This window comes from Rhyacophila brunnea, unplaced genomic scaffold (assembly GCF_057557595.1).
Source record: "Rhyacophila brunnea isolate RB1 unplaced genomic scaffold, BYU_Rbru_1.0 scaffold_15, whole genome shotgun sequence".
Taxonomy (NCBI): Eukaryota; Metazoa; Arthropoda; class Insecta; order Trichoptera; family Rhyacophilidae; genus Rhyacophila; species Rhyacophila brunnea.
Genome location: NW_028232806.1, coordinates 36,828,101 through 36,849,302, shown reverse-complemented (window position 1 = coordinate 36,849,302; position 21,202 = coordinate 36,828,101). Strand labels below are relative to the sequence as shown.

General features: G+C 33.0%; 1 protein-coding gene across 1 annotated transcript in view; it reads right to left on the bottom strand.

Moving 5' to 3' along the window:
* Positions 1-21,202, bottom strand: part of LOC147075289 (multiple PDZ domain protein-like) — a 665,568-nt gene that overhangs the window by 260,686 nt on the left and 383,680 nt on the right. The window contains exons 17-20 of the mRNA XM_085942916.1: positions 19,446-19,623; positions 18,866-18,985; positions 17,108-17,233; positions 15,753-16,073 (exon numbers count right to left, since the gene is read on the bottom strand). Of these exons, the coding sequence (XP_085799042.1) occupies positions 15,753-16,073; positions 17,108-17,233; positions 18,866-18,985; positions 19,446-19,623 (745 nt within the window). The remainder of the gene's footprint in view (positions 1-15,752; positions 16,074-17,107; positions 17,234-18,865; positions 18,986-19,445; positions 19,624-21,202) is intronic.

The window sequence follows — 21,202 nt, the reverse complement described above, 5'->3', positions numbered from 1 at the left end:
AAAATCTTAAATTCTTAAATATGGTGTATATTTCAGTAGTATTTAATAAAACAAAATGATGCTATGCATATAACATTTCGTAAATTTAATGAATAAAAATGTGTGTGGTAATGAGTTAACAATTTAACCGTCACCATTTTTTGAAATTTTTTTGTGACTTGTACTCGCTTATAGTCTTTACTCTGTGGTAGCCACAGAACAGATTAATAAATAAAATTCGATAGGCTATATACCCGAATACGCTACATTTTGACACACGGTTTTTAATGTGTGAGTGTCCTACGAAAATTAACCGCACATTATAGACGTGCAATAGTGTATATTGCAATTTTTAAATACACCAATATTGAATGAGCGTCAGTGCATAAACTGAGAGCAGTTGTTAGAATGAAAGACAAGCGTATTCAAGACACGTGTTTAAGTTTATCCCATATTCCTCCATACTCGATATCGGTTGCCTGTTACTCCACACCCGTTAGATATTTCAGTTCACATTATTTCTGGGTTCCCTGCCCATATGGTCTTCTTGGGATTGACCATTGTAAAAAATTGCTTGATAGCAAAGATGATAAAATTTTCTTTTAGTTTGAATGCTATTTTGCCATTTTGTCAATTGATCTGATAGTTTCGGACAATTATCCTTCATACATGCTTCAAAGGGGTACATGTTAATTTTACGTATTGCATTTCACCGTAGCACAGTTCGCCGTGAGCTTTCTTATCGGAAAGTAATCTCTATAGCACCGAGATTTTAAAAAATACGCGTTGTTCGCGGAGCATTGCAGACAAAAATGTTCCAATGTTATTAGATCCCAACCTAACCTAACTTAACCTAACACATAATCCAGTATATCGCATATTTTCAAAATTTGTTTGCCGCTGGCTTCCTGTAAACCAACAAGAACCTTGTTATATTTAGACATGAATTTTATGTCAGTACTATACGACTCAAAGAGATTGGACGGTCTTTCATATACCACCATATATTTCCGATATAACATTTCACGGTTAAGTGTGATACTGCGAACTGCATACGTACAAATTTCCGGTTTCAAAGAAATTTAACGATTGAAAATAAAATGTGAGACAATGGACAGTTTCTATCTTTTAGGGGACATTATCGGTGACATATACCCGATCCTCTTTTTGCACGAGGGATACGTTCCAAACACTACCGTGCAAAACAAAACAGTGTAAAAAAAGATATGCTGCCCACTGCCCATACAAAAATGGTAGATAGGTTCCGTTACTTAAAATCAACGCAAAATACGAAATTCTTGAACTCAAAAATAAATCGAAATTATTTATTATTTATAAGTACATTCCTATATTTATACATAAAAATACACAGTTTTCGATTTAAATTAAATTTATTATAGAGAAATATATTCATTCAGACTCGCTACTTGATAATAAACGTGCCCGTTTACTGCTGTTTTTCTCTGGCGAAAAAATACTGTCATCGCTGGAAATATTTAATGACGCTGACGTCGAAGTACGCGGCGCGTCTCTCGTATCGAACCCGAAGTGACTGACTAGTAGCGCCATATATGTACGTATGGGTGTCTGGTGTCTGGGCGGCATCCGGTGACAACATATGTATGCACCAGTGGCGTGCGGTCCATTGCAACGCAATTTTTTGATAAATATGTACATACATAACGTATTTTTATTCTTTTTAGTTTTTTAAACCGTGTTAAAGCAAAAAAATCAGTGTACCTAAATAAAAGATAACGCTGCGACACGCGCTAGAGTAAGATAAAAGGTTTACAGATGTGGGAGATGGTTTGCTACGGTGTAGCCGCCAAATCTTACCTTATTGCTTAATTAAGCGTCGATAACCGTGTTGCTAAAATTGCTATTTTTTGTGTTAAACATAAAGTCAGTGGTAAATATTTTTAGTTAATTAAGTAGAAAATATGGTTTTGTGTGTTGTATTAAAATGTGGTAGCCGTAATGATAAGCAAGAAGATGGTATTACGTTTTATAGCAGCGGTTTCCAACCTGGGAGGCGCGATCTATTGCCAGGGGAGGCGCCAAAATTTTTTAATAAATAAATTTTCATACCATAATATCTACAAATAAATAAAACTTCATATCTTAACGTAACAGTGAAAATTCAGTGCATGAATGTTTATTTTAATATATAATACATAATACATATATTTAAATCCTATTAAAAAATATTTGGAGCGGAGAAATTAGCAAAGAAACAAGCAAGAATCTTTTTATTGAACACTTGGATGGTTTAGTGCTGCATTTTTCAAATTATTTTAAAGACCTTGATTTCTCAAAGTTTTTGTGGGTATAGAATCCATTTATCGACAATGAAGATGACGAATTTGAGCTGACAACCATTGAAAAGGAAAAGCTGATAGAATTATCATGCGATAGCCTACTAAAACAAAAGTTTCAAAATGAAACCTTAATTCAATTTTGGATGAATATTAAGTGTATGTTATAGTTAAACCTTGTTATTATTCTGTTAATTTTAGTTTCCAGTTTTTTTTATAATAAAGTTTTTATTAATAAAAACGTTTATATATTATTTAATCTATTAAAACAATAAAAGGTAAGGGAGGCGCGGAAGTTTTTTTTCTTCTTCGGGGAGGCATAAAGGTTGGAAACCGCTGTTTTATAGGTAAGTTGATACATGATCGTGATAATTTATTTGTATATTATTATATATTTTAATATCAAGTGACCGTGTTTCTTTAAAATAACTTAAATTATGGATATGTTTACCTAATGGTTGCATTTTGACCGCTTAAAAATACGATATAACGTAAAAAATATATTTTAATTCTGAGCGTCTAGTGCGAGCACCTTAGGCGAGCACTAGCAAAATGGTCTATGGTCTCGAACATTTGAATACGAATGCGTTCGCTCGCCCACAAACCAAAGGCACGGCACGCAGCTTCATTTAGCAATGCAATGGGTGGCTTCTAGTATCTATAGTCTAATCCGCAACATTTTCCCACCCACGGCACACCAAAGGTCTTCCCAGAATTCCACGACACACATAAAACATTTTTATACACCAAAACATGCCCCCCCCTACCTATCGCTAAGGTTAAAGATAGTGTGATACTCTAAAATAGCGTTTTTCAAATAGTGTTTGAGGTAAAATTAATGGTATTGATTTTATGTTTAGCGATTTTTTGTATGGTTATATTATATTAATATAATTATGGTTAGTTGTCGGGTTAGGAATAATTATTTGTCGAGTATTGACACAATAATAATGAATTGTATCCTACAGTCACATGTTTTAAAATATTAATAGTAACGTAGTAAAATAGCGCCGCAGGCGACTTTTTTTGACTCGAAAATGGGAGCTGAACTGCGATAGCCTTGTAGGAAATCCGAGGATATTTTTTATTAACCGAAATCCGGATCCATATTTAATTGCTTGGTTTCAATGGTGGTCTGGTAGTTCCTTTGGAATATTTGTAGAGATCCTTTTCTTAACTCATTCTGCCAAAATTTTTGAATTCTTCTAATTTATCAGAGCACGTCAATATATTTTCATTCTGACCTTGCATTGTTTTATTTGGTTTATCCATGTGCTCCAATATATTACCAGCCATGTACGCAAATTTGGCTATTGCACCGCGGCACACCTAGCATCGTCTCACGGCACACCAGTGTGCCACGGCACACTGGTTGCGGAGCACTGGTCTAAGGGATCGGGTGTATTTATCCCTTGTCATGAGGCGAGATTCAAGTTAATAAAACAGGCATTGGACCATTTACCCTATCAGGTGTCGATATATTATGCTCTATAAAAATAAATCATTAGGGAATACCTATAGTCAATACGGTGAGAGAAATTTGATAAATTAAGAGCCGCAGTGGCTTTCATTCTGATGAATTATCTACACGGTGTTGTTTTCCGCCAACGATATGTGAAATGAACGCAATCCATCAGTCTGTCTGCAGCAGGATCCATCAAACAGGGCTGCCTTTTTTGAGAAGCCTTACTGTCGAGATATATTATACAACAAAACGCGGCCGTTACTGACCATAAAGATTTTAAGCTCAAATGGATTTAAGTTTTGTACTATTCCATTTGAGTCTTTTTTGCGATCCGGGTTTTGCCTTTCGGTATACTCAGGCACTATGTGCACTCACAAAAAGCAAATCCACACTCAATACAGTTAACTCTAACTTATATAATAAATTAATACAATAAAGTTGATAAAAACTGTAGGTATCACCTACATATTAAGTCAAGGATCACAATATAAAATATAACAAAATAATCACAAGATAAAAAGAACTTTTTATATACCACGTTTTTAAATTTTCTGCTGAATCATATAAACTTGACAATTCTAGTTATTAATAAATTAGGACAAATAAGGCAATTGTCAACAAATCATTTTTTTGCTATTTTGCAACAAACAAACAAATATAGAATACTGAAATATCATTTTGATTTCCATAGTAATGCACGTATGTATATATTAATAATTTAGTTGCTAGGACCACCCCCTTAGCATTCAATAATAGTGGATTGGATTACGGATTTCTTCCGAAATAACTTTTCATACAAAACAGAATTAACTGAAAATGAATTCAATTCTACTTAAAGATTGCTAAAAGTATTAAAAGAATGCATTGGCATCGTATTCTGATATATTCTAAAAGTTTCAAATGTCTAGCTAGTCGGGAAGTTAGTTAAAAATCGATTGCAAGATTTGTACTGGATAAACAACCACCGGACAAACAAGAATACGAGCTAAGAAAACGTGGTAAAAATATGAATAGTTGAAGTGTTTGTAAAAAACCCATACCGTATAATAATACACTGGATACGCGTATAAATCGTCAAAACCTAATTATAGATCATTAGTAATTATAAACAATAAAAATACTACACTCAAGAGGTGTAAAATCGTCCGTTCTGGGAACAATTGTAACGTATTGGAAATTTAATGGCGTTAACTAATGAGATATATCTATGACTTATTAATATTATGAATTTAAGCGTTTTATTCTTCACCTAAATTTCTAAAACTACTAAAATAGAGGGAATGCTATAATGTGGTGTATTTTGACGAAGGTAATAAATCACGGAAATCAATTTTTCCAATTAAACTACGGGCATCTTAGTTAATTACGACAATTTTAACCAGTGGTTGTTACATGAAATGCTTATCGAATTGCGTTATAATGTTGGCTATTGGTTTTAGTAGGTATATTATGCACGAGATGTTTTCAAATTATATGTATTCAGTATATAGAATGTGAAATTCTGAAATCTTGTGTCTTTTTAGTTAAATAAAAGAAATAGTGCACCGAAGTGAGTACATAATATTATTTTGTCTATATCCAACCAAAAAACGTTGACAAATCGTCATTAAAATTTTGTAATTTAAAAAGTTAGTGAAACTCTCTCTAGTTATAGCCAAAATTCTTTATTGGCAGCCCCGTTTTATGTATCATAATATATTGCAGAATATATAGCCAACTATTTCCTCTCCCCGATCTGACCTTGCTGGAGGAATCCAATCTGTCCAACTGTCTGATTAAACGCTTATACTACCCCTTCGTCTAACACATGCACATATATATGTTTCAATATATTCAGTTAAATATATCAAATCCAATGTCCATTTGCCAGTTTTTATCGAGTCTACAGATAGTGAGATAGAACATGGTCAACTATTTTGCAAGTCGTGTTGTGCATTGTAAATAGATTGTATATTATATTATTATGTATACGTTATATATTAGCATCATCATCAATTGAGTGTAGTTATACATAAAGCAGCCAGGCCACAATCTTGAAAAAAATGAGTTATTGTGATTTCCATAATGTCACATGTTTGTTTTACATTCTGCACAAATCAGCCAAGCTGATGTCATACAAAAATCTCATTTAAATGCGTTTTAAAGATTTTGCAAATCGCAGAATATGACATTTTCGATCTGCATAAAGCAACCAAGCTGCTTTCATACAAAAATGTCATATAAATGCGTTCTTAAAATATGCCATATTTGATCTGCAAAAAGCAGTCACATGATAATATTATGTAATTACCTAATTATTAAAATCCTGACTGTAAGGTGTGTTTTTCTTTATTCAATTAATAAACATTATTTTCTCAATTACATTATATGTTTTTCATTTTATTATATAATATAATATATATATAATATATTCTATAGATTTGTCATGTAAAAATTAGTGCGAAGCAGCTAAATATTAATGTATAATTTACAAGTTTTTCGAATTATTTTCAGAACTTTGTAATTCCCATAATACTTGAATAACTTGGAAAGTTTTTTTTTAAGAAAATAAATGCAAAAATAACGATTTTTCTTACAAAAATAAGAGTTGGCTACATTCAAGAATGAACATTCTAAAAAACCCGTTTTGCACAAAACAGCCTGGACTGCTAAAACATCAAAATTTCAAAGGTATAGACAGTATACATAGGCTTTGTGGATTTAAAGAAACACATTTTACATAAAAGTGCTTCTATCTCTGTTTGTGTGGACTGGCTGCTTTGCGTATAACTACGCTCAATTAATAACCGGCGGCTTAGGGCGGCACTGTAGTCGTTTAATGCCCGTTGAAAACAACTGAATCAATGCATTTGGCGACATCCAGCGAAAATCTAATAAAGATTGGGATACAGTAATAAAAACTTTAATATTGTATTTTCTCAAAATGGGACCTCAAAAACAACCCGCTTCGCACCACACTCCGTCTTAACCGAATGTATATTATTCTCACAATTTGCAGAACCAACCTGCCACTGGTAATGCCAATTGGGAAGGTGATAACTATGTTCAACCAAAATGCTTCGGGTGTCGATATATTCCACTTGCGTGAAGGTGAGTTTAGGTTTAGTTGGACACTATTTTATAAATTCTTAAATAGGGCCACCCATAAATGTATTTTCACTGCTTTTGTATGTTTAAATTAGGTACTCTTTTATGTTTTCATTTTTATGGCTTTTATTACTTTTTTTCTTTATAATAATGACACATGTCATGCTGCTGTCATGCCATATTATCACGAGAGACACCTATCTGGCCGGGCATGTTATTAAAATACGACAATTTTAATAGAATGTTATACTTACATAATGTTTTATAAAATTTTGCATTCTCAAATCTTATGTGTCTTATTCGTTATTCGTCGTTCGTGAATAAAAAAAATAGTTTATTAACGGCCCACATGCTCAGCATAGGTCAAAATGGAGATTTTATGGTATTTTCAGAGCATAACCCTGGACATTCCTTAAACGTAGTAGATAATCTATTTATATAATTTGAAGCCTTATTATCCTTTATATTTATTATAAACATTTTATGACTATATAAAATATTTTTATTACATAAAATAGTATTCTTTTAAACCTCTCGAGCTAATGTTTTAGAATATAGTCATATTTCAGTACGTCCATGTGCAGTGGTGTTAAGATTTTTTAGTTTTATTAATTTTTAAACGCATTTACAAAACCATTAGTAAAATTAATGTTAACATTATATAGTTACATATTTACGATAAAAAAATATATTTTATAATGTTTTTGATCCCAAATTTTACAAGAATTAGGCATTTTATTATTCAAAAAATGGGCAAGATTTACACATTTGAAGATCATTCGAAAGACACTGATTATCAGCTATGTCTTTGACCATTCAAATGTGATAAACATCTTACGAATAATGTTTGCTTTATAATAATTATTGACCTAAGGATAAGGTAGTATTTTTTTTGAAATACGCCATTTTTATTGGCATTTCCCAGTGGCTAAGCTACAACATACGGCCGTAGCTATAAATTGACAAACGATAAATGAAGTAGGGAGTAAGGTTATGTTCACGCGCGTGTTTGAACGTGTACCTAACCATTTTTTTTAAACGGTAGGTACATGTTCAAACGTTGAATCCCTTTTCACGAATATAATGAATATTTCAAATATATAAACGGGAAAAATCACACCAAATCTAGATGTAATATTTTAGTAGTCAAACATATCGTGGAAAAACACATTTAGTGTGTTATTTCCTAAATTAATGTCATGCGAAAGTTGATTGTCTGCTTAAATAATTCACCATTTAAAGTTATAAATTATAATTTAAATAATATTTGCATATAATAAACGGCTTTTGCTACACAATTTTTTGAATGTTCTTTTTGCTCTCCTGAAAAAATGATAATTTAGAGTTAGTGTGTTATTCTATGAGGTAGTAGATATGATGTGAAAACTATTACATACACTTCTATGTTTTTAAGTGTTTGTTACTTATGTATTCGTTTAAGGCTATACCTCAGCTGAGGCATGGTCTAAAAAGATCGTGATTAGGCGATGCGCGGATTGTGCAAATGACGCGAGCCGAACGAAATATAATTTGTCATAAAAATTCAACATGCGTCCTTTTAATGTTATGTTTATTATTATATTCGTAATAATAATAGTATATTCATTGACACGTTTTCTTTTTCAAGTACATGCGGAACGTTTTTTATTCATCTTTACACGATTTAAGAATATATTCCTCCGACGCCATCACAAAACAAATTGACATGCTCACATGTCGACTATCGCTCCCCAACTGGCAACGCGGTCGAAATTACGTCCCACATACTGTTGAAAATTATTTGCCGTTTCACTTATGTACGCTCTTAATATTCAGCCCCTCAAATTATATGTACCACAGTAAATTGAATTTTGCCACACCAATACTTAATGTAGAAGTACTTCAAACGATTCATATTCCAAATAAATTGATGAGGTATACATTAAATTTAATTTGACAAAAAGCAAATGCATATGACATAAACAGGCATACATTAAGGATTAAGCTGTGTCGAGATTATTCAAACATAACACCGCACCTCCTCAATCATTCATATCTGGATGTGCACAGAGAGACGCCAGGCGGAAGTTCAAAGCCTTGCAGAATACAGCCTCCAATGAGAAGGCAGGCTTACCGGGGTAATGGATATAAACGGCATGCGACAAATTTCGCTGCGAGCCGGAAGTAAAGAAAGTAAACCCCGCTTGATAAATTGCCCCAGTTTCACGCATCGCAAAAAATGTTTTCTTTCACTTGTGTTGTTTAAATTGTGACGGGTAAATTCTGTTCCTTCCAAAGATGTTGAAAAAAACCCCTCTACTAGATGGAATCTAAACATTCTAATGGATTTAAGTTTTGCACTATTCCATTTGAGTCGATTTTTGCGACACAGGATTTAAATTAAAATTCCACCAAGTACCTTCGGTCGATAGTATTAATATTATAAATATTGCTAGTAAGTACGGCAAGTACTAAAGTTACTTTTAAAATTTTGCGTTGCAAGTCAAAATTTGTGGTTTAATAAGAGTTGTATTAAAAATCGGTGTGTGTACTTATATACGCGCGTTAGAAGTTATACTCCTTTGGCGTAACAAAACAAAATAAGCCGTTACCTGAGTCTTAATATATTACAGTGGATTGTGTTTATGAAAACGTACGCAATTCATCTGTGTCTCATAAAATACATGATAATATTGTAATTTAATTATTGTATTGGACCAAAACTCATCTTTGCCATTTACAGCGGTTATAATCGATTCAGAAGTGCCCATGATGAATTAAAATTATTTACCAGCTCAACATTAACAAAATTTATTTATTTATTGATGTATAAATTTACTCATAAATAATGCTTACATAAATAGAGCCTCAAATCTTGATACACAATCTTTACAATGAAAAATAAATATACCTACACTCCAATATAAATAAAGTTTTATGAATATAATTTAAAAGTGTATAATGTTAGTCTCCAGAAATTTGTTTATAAACATATATATTTATTATGACACAATATTGGTTATGTTTAGGTACAACACGTGCTCTTTACGTGGTTGTATTGAACAACTAACTAAATGACACTATGCGCATGCGCATGTACCTTTGAGACCGAAATGAATAAAATTATAAAAAATATGTGTTACATTGGCGCGCGCAACTTCGTCACACGCTAAAAATACATTCTGATCTGTTTTCCCAAACGCGCCAAAAGAAGTATAACTTCAAAAATAATCTGGTAGGTATTGATTTATTATATAAGTTAGTGTTAAGAGTGTTCATTGTCAGTGTGTGTTTGCCTTTGGTGAGTATACACAGCGCCTGAAGATGCCGAAAGGCGAAACTAGGGTCACAAAAAACGACTCAAATGGAATAGTATAAAATTTAAATTCTATCAAGTACCTTCGGTCGATAGTATGAATCTAAATACGTTAAAGTAAAGCTGAATAAAAGGAATCGTGGACTAACAATTACATTTTAGCTGCATGTGATTATGCATTGCAGAGCGATTTGTTGTAAACTTCACACTATTATTATCCGTATCTGTGGAAAATACCAAAATTTTTAGACGTTTTTAAACTGTTAATTCTATAAATTGTTTTCCATTGTTTTCCATTGCTTCAATCGTATGACAGCAGGGTGTAAGCGACAGCATAGAGAATTTAAATATAATCACAGTATTAATTTATTTTAAACACTATATTATTATGTAGTACTAATTCCACTTAGTTTAATATTAGTCCAATAAAAATCCACCTCACTTAGGGGAAAAAAATAAGACAAGTCGCGACCCGAGAACTACAGGGTTCTAAGTGGACAACTGCAGCAAAAAAGTTATGGGCTGTTGAAGTTTTGAATGCTTGTATTTTGTAAATTGTGAATGTTTTCAATTATTTTTTTGATTGAATATATCAATGATGGTACTGCTATGGTGTACCTGTCAAAAAAATTACGTTAAAACTAGTTTTTAATAGCTAATTTTACATGTCATAAATTCAGTTAGAACCATGTCCACCTGAAACTCAAACAAATCGCCTTTACTACAAGGTTCTAACTGAAATTTGTATGGAAATCCTAGTGATTCAGGATACATAGTTTCACTATTCATCTAAAAATAAATAAAATTCTTGAAAGTTATCGAATATAATATTTTTTTCCGGAGAAAATGTATGGAAATTGTTGGGAAAATGGGAAATTCGGAAAAACTTAAATATTTTTTTCTATTTTGGGTTTATTACCATTTTAAAATGAAAAATATGTTGAAAATATAATATAAAATACAAAACTATTGTTGATGCAACAAGCCCAATGTTGATGGTTCAATTTCAACTGGTCTGTTCTCTTAATTTTTTATACACGATTGTTGTTACTAATGGCTGAGGGAATGTTGTGTAAAAATCTTCTATTAAATAATTATTCGCCTCAGTTTTAGAATAAACTTCAAGCCAAGAAGAGGCATATCTTTCAGATCCATCATTACATCATAATACGAGTATCATAATGATATTGTATAATTAATATACTCAATCTCTAGGAAATTCTCAGGAATATGGATGGTATAATACATATCCATTTCTTCACCTCATCTACTGAGATTTGAGACATCTCAAACATTTATATCACTGTAAGTGGGTCTATTCTATACTAATCGACCGATAAAGTGATAAAGTGATAAATATTACAAAACTTAGGATAGGTTTATATCAAAGTATGTATAAAGTGTAACAATTGCAATATGTTGGTTATAATTGTTGCAATAAGCAAGAGAGGTGCTGTTAAGTTAAGTTAAGTTTGATAATATTTATCACTTTATCACTTTAGCGGTCGATAAGTATAGAATAGATCCACAGATTAAACCTGAAACATAAAGTCAATGAATGCAATACTATTAATATTTAGACATTATTATTAACAAAAGGTCGAAGAATAAAATGTACAATGTTCGTTCGACATTCAAATTATGAAAACAATTAATTATGTAAATTATAATTAACGGTTTGTGAATATGTAACTGTAACGGCGTTTGTAACAAAATTTAAAAAAAATAAGATAATATAATTGAAGCTTACTTACGTTTCATAATATTATAATTCATCTAGAAGTAAGTTCAAAATTTACTGTTGATATCAAATATCACGAAACATTTTTTTGAGGTTATGTATCTCGAAGCTATAGTAGTTTATGTAAATACTCGTGGTTTATATAGTTAAAGACACTGCATGAAGTCGTAATAATAAATTGAAAATACAAAACAACAATATTTTACTCTTCATATTGAAATTAAAACCATTTTAACAGCTTTAAATGTTTCCACAACCGCGAAATGTCAAATCACATAGAACTTTGTAGAACGACGGATCTTTTTAGATTATGATAGAACTCTGTAGTATCCCAGATATTGTGTAAAGTGCACATAGAACTCGGTAGTATTGGGGTTTAATGAAAAAATATAAGAAATATCGACTTCATATTAATATATTATGTAGATAATGTGACTTGGAAGACTTCCTCATCATTACTTTAGTTTGGCCAAAAATCGACACTTAGAACCTTGTAGTTCTCGGGTCGCGAAGTGGGCTCCCTTATATGGAATATACTAAAAAAATAATAAAGATTTGTTAAAGAGTTTCCCACGATGACCGCGCGGCTTAAGCGTCGGCCTATCTATAGCGTCGTGAGTCCCAGGTTCAAATCCTGGGTCTGGCAAGTACATATATTGTTTTTCAATTTGCGTATGAGTCAGAGTATGTACCTAATAGTTTGAGGAAGTGGCTAACATCCATTTCTCGTAAAAAAAAACTGAAAATATTAACCTTCACCCCGTGGAGGCCCATATGATCTTATTAGGATCGTAAATGCTCTGAAAAAAAAAAAATTTTAATATTTACGTGTAGGAATTGCAATACCGGTATTTAAAAACAGGTATTCCAGTATTTATCAATACAGAAATACCGGTTTTAAAAATCCAAAATACTGGAATTTTCGGTATTAAGAAAGCACACTCATTTACGTTTTTGAAAATGAATTATAAGCTATGTGCTGGTAAAATGCAAATTTATTGAGTTAATCCAACAGAGGTGAAAAAATAATGAAACAAATCTCATCAAATATATTTAGATAAGAAATTGTCGGGATGAATTATTATAATATTATTTCGAAATAGAAAACATCCGTGACAAAAATGTTCAATTATTCTATAATAATTATTGATGACTGTACAAGCGTTGAATTTAAGAAGCTTTTCCTGCAGCCGGACTTATTTGCACTTGATGAACTTTTGAAGGCTTTAGTTAAAATTATCAATATATTCAAATTAATTGTAAAAAAAATCACTAGTTCTACAATAAATGTACGTATGTAGGTTTTTGCTATAAAATAATATTTTAAAAAGATTTTAAAAGCTATATTTATTGATAAGCACCTACTTCTGTTTTTTAATGTTTAAGAAATACCGGTATTCAATCAGAAATACCGAAAAAACGGTATAGACATTTTCATTCGGTATTGAAATCCCTATTTACGCGTGTATCATAAAATGAATTAAATTTTGTTACATAAACGAGACGCGTTTCCATTATTCGTAATTTGTGTTAAATGGCACGACCGTCATTATGTCATAAACTAAAACGGCCTATTATTCTTGGTCAATGGCGACTGGATTTTGCATATTATTAATCTGTTCTGTGATCTACACTTTGAAGAGAAGAAAGTTTTTCTTTGATTGATTTGAATAAGATTTAGTAAATCATTTGATATGTGATAAAATATATTTTAAAAAGTCATAACTCGACTCTTCTGGGTCGACCTGCAACACTTGTTTATGCAGCATGTAAACAACAAACTCTTGTGAAATTGTAATAATATCTACTAGTTTTATCTTCATTATCTATAACTGTGTTAGCCTTATTTCTTTGCGAAAAAGAAAAACGACAAAACTAGTCTAGAAAAATTACATTATAACTAATATTCGGTGAGTGTACGCAGTGTTGCCGACTGACGTTGACAAAAATATGTGAAACTGGGCAAAAAAATAATAGATTGACATTTAAAAATAACAAATATATAAAAAAATGTCACGATATAATATTTAACATTCAGTTTATTTAAAAAAAAAAGTCGAGTACGAGTATAATAAACTTTTGAGAAATATAATATAACCAACAAAAAAATCTTTTTACAACGGTTAGTAATTAAGGTAATACTTTGATTTAAAATACAAATACAAAAGCAGATTGCCAATTAGTAGCGCAATTTAGAAAACATTTCAGAGAAAATTGTAAAAACAATTAGTTAAATTTATCACATGTCAAATAATGTAACTATAGCTTAGTGGTCAGTCATGGGAGCATTTCCCGAGGGGCGCAGGTTTGAACCTGCTGGGCGTGGTTTTATTTTTTATTTTTTAAAGAAGTTTTTATAAATTATGTATTTTCAATAAAAAAAAAGAGAATGCTACATTCTTAAATCTTCTCAATTATTCGTTGAATAAAAATATATGTACATATACCTGTTATGCTTATTTTATCACTAACTGCATTTATTTAAAGTAAGTGAAAATTAATTTAACTAACTATTTATAAAGTGATATCGATATCATTCAATTTGCATTCAATGCTTAAGACGGTACTTCAGTGAAACGGCAAATAATTTTCAACTATAGGTACGACGAAATTTTGGAGAGCGAACGTCGAGCTGTGAAAACGTCAATTTGTTTCGTGATGGTGACAGGGGTATTAATTCTTAAATCGTGTAAAGATGACTAAAAACGTTACCCATTTACTTGAAAAAGAAAACATGTCAATGAATATATTATTATTGGTATTAATAGAACAATAAACAAAACATTAAATGGACGCATGTTGGATTTAGATGACAAATTATATTTCGTTCGGCACGCGTAATTTTCACAATCCGCGCATCGCCTAGCCACGATATTTTTAGACCATGCCTCAACTGAGGTATAGCCATAAGTTATATTATATTGTCATTTATAAGCATTTTTCATTAGGTTACCTAAGTTTTTCTAATGTATTTTAAAGCATTTCTTTTTCGTTTTACCTGTTATTATATATTTTGAATTTTTGAGAGGTTATTATATTTATAATTAATATGTTTAGTTAAGATAGTTATACTAATATTTGTTCAACATATTAGGTCCATACTCTGACTCCAAACACAAATCGAAAAACATTATGTGTATATGCCAGACCTAGCAATCAAACCTCGGACCCACGATATTATTAACTGACACGTAAGCCGCTCGGCCATCGTGGGCGTTTATAATCAGAAATTAATAAGTAACTTCTGTATTTGTTGTAGGTACTTACACAATAGTACTAGTACTAATACTAGTATAAAATGCAAAAAAAAAAAACGAAATCCGGGTTGCAAAAAATGATTCAAAAGTACAAAAATTAAATAAACTACAATATCAATATATTATGTGGTTACATGTAAGTTGTATGTATGCAGTTCATCGTGGGACACTTATTCGTGCGCCGCAGTACGTGAAACATGAGTTCGGATAACATTTTATAAAATGATGGGTTCTTCGTTGAACAATTCACCGTGGAATACATTTGTACGTATCTTACAAAATGTGGCGACAGTGTGCAAGTAGTACTGTTCCAATTAGATTAACCCTAACCTAACCTAGTAAAGACATCTCATAAAATTCACCACATGTAGCATACGTACAAATATACTCCACGGTGAAATGTTCAACGAAAAACTCGTCATTTGATTAAATGTTACACAAACTCATGTTTACGTACTGCGGTGAACTGTTTACGTATAAATTTCCGGATACGATATTATGTTATAAAAATATATATCGTACAAAAAGGTTTAAATATTAGTTAGCTGGGCGCAAGAATTATCCTCATAGACAGTTTCACATACGAATAATAATAATGAAGACATAAATAAACCTGAACATCTGGATTCTTTGGTGGGACAGGCGCCTTATTCTTCTTGATGCTTGGAGACGGAGATGAAGGAAGCGCCTTGGAGCTGCCAGCACCTTTAGGTTGAGCAACAGCCGTAACGGAATTACTGGGCGTTACCGTCATGGGAGGAATTGGTGTCGCCATCGAACTGGGCCCTGCCCTGGCAGGACTAGGACCTGCTCTGGATGGACTCGGCACCGGTTTTGATGGGCTGGGAGCCATTTTTGCAGGCGGACTTTCGCTGAGGGTGTCAGTAGAACTGTTCACCATCTTTTGGCTGTCCACGTCACTTGAGTCATTATTCTGTTACAGAAAAAAATCAACAATGAATTTAACGGTAAATCATTACTGCTTAAAACAGAAATTTTGTATTATAGATATATTGTGTTAAAACTTATTGAAGTTAACACCACACGTCCTGCACTACAGCCGGTCTTCATCGGGCGTATTACAGGACCCTATGTTTGAATGTGAAGTATCATTTTTTCTGACTGGGAATGTCTCAGAAAACAGTAACCCAAGACTAAGGTCGCAATGCACTCAAATGGGCTTTGACTGAATTTACTGTAGTGTCATACGTAAATGAAACACGCATTATAGACGTGCAATAGCGTGTGTTGCAACCTTCAAATACACAAATATTGAATGAATTGAGTAGTTGTTCGAACAAAGGACAAGCTTAAAATGACTTATTTTTGACATGTGTTTACCCATAGGAGAGATGAAAACGTAAAGGCAATATTAAAAATTGAAGTACCTAACAAAAGCTAATACAAAACAGACGAACATTTTAAGTGAAACGATCTTCACGTTGGCAGTATGATGCCGTAAATTTTCTAAATGCAATAAAATTTGCCTTTGTGGCGACCAGGTCGGACGGTCCGATGAGCCCAACAGCTGGTTGAATGGTCTTGAGCAGCTCTTTCTTTTCCGTACATATTTTGAGACATTCCCAGAGGATGTGTAAATCATTACTGCTTAAAACAGAAATTTTGTATTATAGATATATTGTGTTAAAACTTATTGAAGTTAACACCACACGTCCTGCACTACAGCCGGTCTTCATCGGGCGTATTACGGGACCCTATGTTTGAATGTGAAGTATCTCTACTAAGCTTATCAAAATTAAAACACTAAATTTGAATCAACGACCTGTCGATTTATAGACATACGTTATGCCATTTTTCCATGATTACCTATGCTAATACGTAATAATAATTGTTATATTAAAACCAATATGGGAAAATTATTCATTATATAATAATTATGAGAGTTTTGGAAGATAGAAATTAAAAGACTATTTTAATAAGGTTACAAAATAGTGGTTAAACGCTCACCCAAGGTAGTAAACTCTGCACCATAAAATTGACAGGATTTCCAGCCGCTCTGATGATTTGGACGGCTCTCTCATGAGAAGCTGTCCTAACGTCGACCCCATCAACTTCAAGTATCCGGTCACCGGTCTGTAAATAAAATATATGATATCAAGTTTTCCATGAATAGTTCGTTGTAACACAATCAAAAGAAGTCGCGATACATTTAAATAATGGCATTCTCATATTCTACATAAACCATTGGCAATTTTCCATGATGCACGTGATTCATGGTTTCCATGGTCACTTCGACAGAAATAGACAAAATATTAAACAATCAACCAGTAGCGAAGGATGTAGGTAGGCTCTTAAGATCCGCCATAAATAGTGCACATTAAACTTTGTTAGTCATATGTATTTGTTTTTATTGAACTAAGACTGCAATAAGTTACAGATGGATGTTAGTTAGTTTTTAAAAATCAATTAAACTTTGTTTTAACCAAACCAAATAGTTTTGGTACACTTAGGGCGATACGACAAAATTGTGCACACTTTTTCATTAATACTTATTTGTTTTCGTTGGATTGGGAATCATATTACCTACACATATTATTGGTTCATTTTTTTTAAATTCATTTAGCTCTGCCTAAACCAAACTATAGGTAATAGATAAAAAATAATATTCGATCTATAAAATATTCAATGTAAGATTGAATTGCATAATTTTAGATATTTTATAGATAGACGAGTATTTTTTGACTATTATCTATAGGTTGGTTTTCGCAGGGTTTAATTGAATTTTAAAAACTAACCAACACATCTGTAAATTTAAGTCTTATTTCAATTAAAACAAATACGTATGACTGACAAAGTTTAGTTTGCACTATTTATGGCGGATCTTAACAGACTACCTCCACCCATCGCCACTGCAATTAACCAAAGCATATATATTTAATAACAAGGTGAAAAATTTAAGCAACATAACTATTTATTTGCCATATGTTTAACATGGATTAAATGCAAAGGCAATATTTTCGCAACGTAGGGTCCGAATCTATCAACGCTTTGGGCCTCCATATACCTGAAACCGCTACTAAACCAGACAATTGCAAGAGTAGGTCCACCCCGTCAATACGTGCAAAACTTGTATTGCAAACCTTTATTTAATTTCATTAGTTTAGTTGGTAATTTTCACGAATTACATATGTATTCTTCGAGCTTCGAGCTATGTGTCCAGGCCATTTCCATTCGAAGAAGGGACAATTGTTGGACAAATCTAGTCATCCAGTGGTACCCAAGAGGTACAAAAAGTCCGCAAGGTAGACCTCGAGGCTGCTAGATCGATGAAATGGTAAAGTTCTGCGGAAATGCGTGGCAAAGCAACGAACAGGACCGGGAGAAGTGGAATCAGCTAGGAGAGGCCTTCATCCATCAGTTGATAGATTCGGGCTGATGATGATGATCCTAGGGTTATATAGGTATATCTGGGTTATACAGATTAACTGCAGACTAACGTGATGTAATAATATACTAATTATTTTTTTTATAATAAATCGTCTAACTATAGCTCAAACCCGTGAATTCTCTCGTCACATCAAACGCTGCTATATGAGTGATCTACGCATTGCATGCTTGAATATATTAAAAAGGCATGGATTAAGGTACTGGGTCGAGGGAAATAGAATGATCTTTAATATGCCGTGTTCTTCAGGTGGTACCATGGTACCATGATAAGGTGAAGTAACTAGGTAATAATATTATATTTAATTATTTTATATTTACCCTGAGTTGGCCACATAGTCCAGCTGGGCTTCCAGGCACGACATTCTTGATGAAGATCCCAGATATTATGACGTCACAGCTTGTTGCTTCTCCGGAGGCTCCAGAATTAGTGATATCCACCTTAAAATAATATACTTATTTCATTTATAATATACGAGGAATTCCCTTTTTATTTTGACTTTTCCTTTGATACATAATATGCAATATCAGTTGTTTATTCTCCGAAGGTGCAGACTAAACCTACCACTCGTAATGCCAATTGGGAGGGCGACAACTATGTTTGACCAAATTGCTTCGGGTGTTGATATATTCCACTTTCGTGAGGGTGAGTTTAGGTGGACGCCATTTTATAAATTCTTAAAATAGGGTCTCATTAGCAAACTCGGTGTACTTCTTTGAATGATGTATAATTGTATTTTCACTGCTTTTGTATGTTCTCTTTTTATATTTTAATTTTTTTCGTTTTTATTACTTTTTTTCTTTATAATAATGTTTCATGTCATGTTGTGAACGTGTTAAATAATAATATGTTAAAAATAAATTGAAATTGAAATAATTGCTAAAAAAACAATTACTCTACCTTTCCACCGACAATGCTAATGCCCAGTGAAGTATTGGGCTCCCTGGTGACTGCGACGGCTCTGGATATCCCCCAGTGCTTGTCAACCGAAGAGGCGGGCGACTTGGAGCGACCGCGACCCACAGTCGGGGAGCCAGAGTACTTGTCCCTTGATACCGTCATCACGGGGACTGGCGAACTGAAAGAACAAACAATAAAAGCAATATATCAAGAGATTTCAAGATAATTTGTCTGTATTAAGACAATTAATATATGTATACAGAGTGTAGATGTTTGTTGTTCTCTCCCTTTCATCCCTTTTTATTCCCACCCTTTCTATTTCTCGTGTTATTCCCTATGGGAGGTCGGTTACTATCAGGGAAATCTTTTCTTTATCGTCTGCCATCCGGAACAGTTTGGTGGAATTGCAATTTTACAAATTGGGGTAGTTCTTGTACTAAATAATGTGATGTAGTCCTCTAGAAAGTTTACCACTGATCGGATAATGTGTTTGGGGATGCTATACGTTGCGTTTTGATAATATGCTGAACTTTTTGTTTCTTTGTAGTTAAATATTAATGGAGTTTTTACCTACTTTATTGTATTGATTAGTTATATAAGTTAGAGTTAATAGTATTCGTGGTCAGTGTTTGTTTGCCTTTTGGTGAGTGTACACAGTGCTTGAAGATGCCGAAAGGCGAAACCCGGAGTCGAAAAAAACGACTCCAATGGAATAGTACAAAACTTAAATCCATTAGAATTTTAATTCAAATTCCATCAAGTACCATCGGTCGATAGTATTAATCTTTGTAGTTAGTTGGTATGTGTACCTATAATATTTAAAAAGAGTCATTTTACACAATGTAATCATCATCATTGATCCATTGCTGGATAAGGCCTCCCCTAACAGCCTCCAATCTTCTCGGTCCCTAGTTCTTTGCTGCCAAGTGAGGACGTCACGGTGGTCTTTAAATACCCCTAGGGTACCACTTTATGACGGTATTTGTCCGGCAGTTATCCATTCGCCGAGCGAAATGTCCAGTCCATTGCAATTTTATCTGCTTGGCGACCTATATCACATCGCATACTCTTGTTTGCTTTCTTATATAATAGTTTCTTTTGTTGTCTCTGTGCGTTATACCCAATGTGCAGCTTTCCATGCCACGTTATCCTACTAGTATTTTTTTTAGATATCTCTCACATTAAGAATACCGCAATGGGAGGTCACTTTTGAAGATAATATTCTGGTGCCCAAATGCATTCCATACCAGTTGCATTCTGTGAGCAATCTCGTCATACATTCACCGTCAATTTACATTAATTTGTTAACCAAGATAGACGTAATTGTTGACCCTCTGGATTTGAGTACCATTGATGAGGATCGCTTTTGGTTCAGCAAAGCAGATTAGTACGTTTGTCTTTGAGACATTTATCTTTAAACCTATTTTGCGGCTTCCATTTGCAAGCTCCTGCATCCTGTTCTGAAAGTCATCTGGGTAATTCGCAAAAATAATAATGTCTTCTACAACAGTACTTCTTAAACTAGGGGGCGCGGCCCCCTTGGGGCCTTGGAGCTCCTGACAGGGAGCCGCGAAATATTTCAATATTTCCCAAACTTAAATGAAGACCAAAAGTACAATTGGATAAGAACACCATTTACTAAGTCCTTAAAATGTGATTATATTACGGGGGCAGCTCAAATAAAATTGATTGATATTAGATCAGATAATTCCCTTGAAGTCGAATTTAATGAACGAAGTCTTGGATAAGGCGACAGC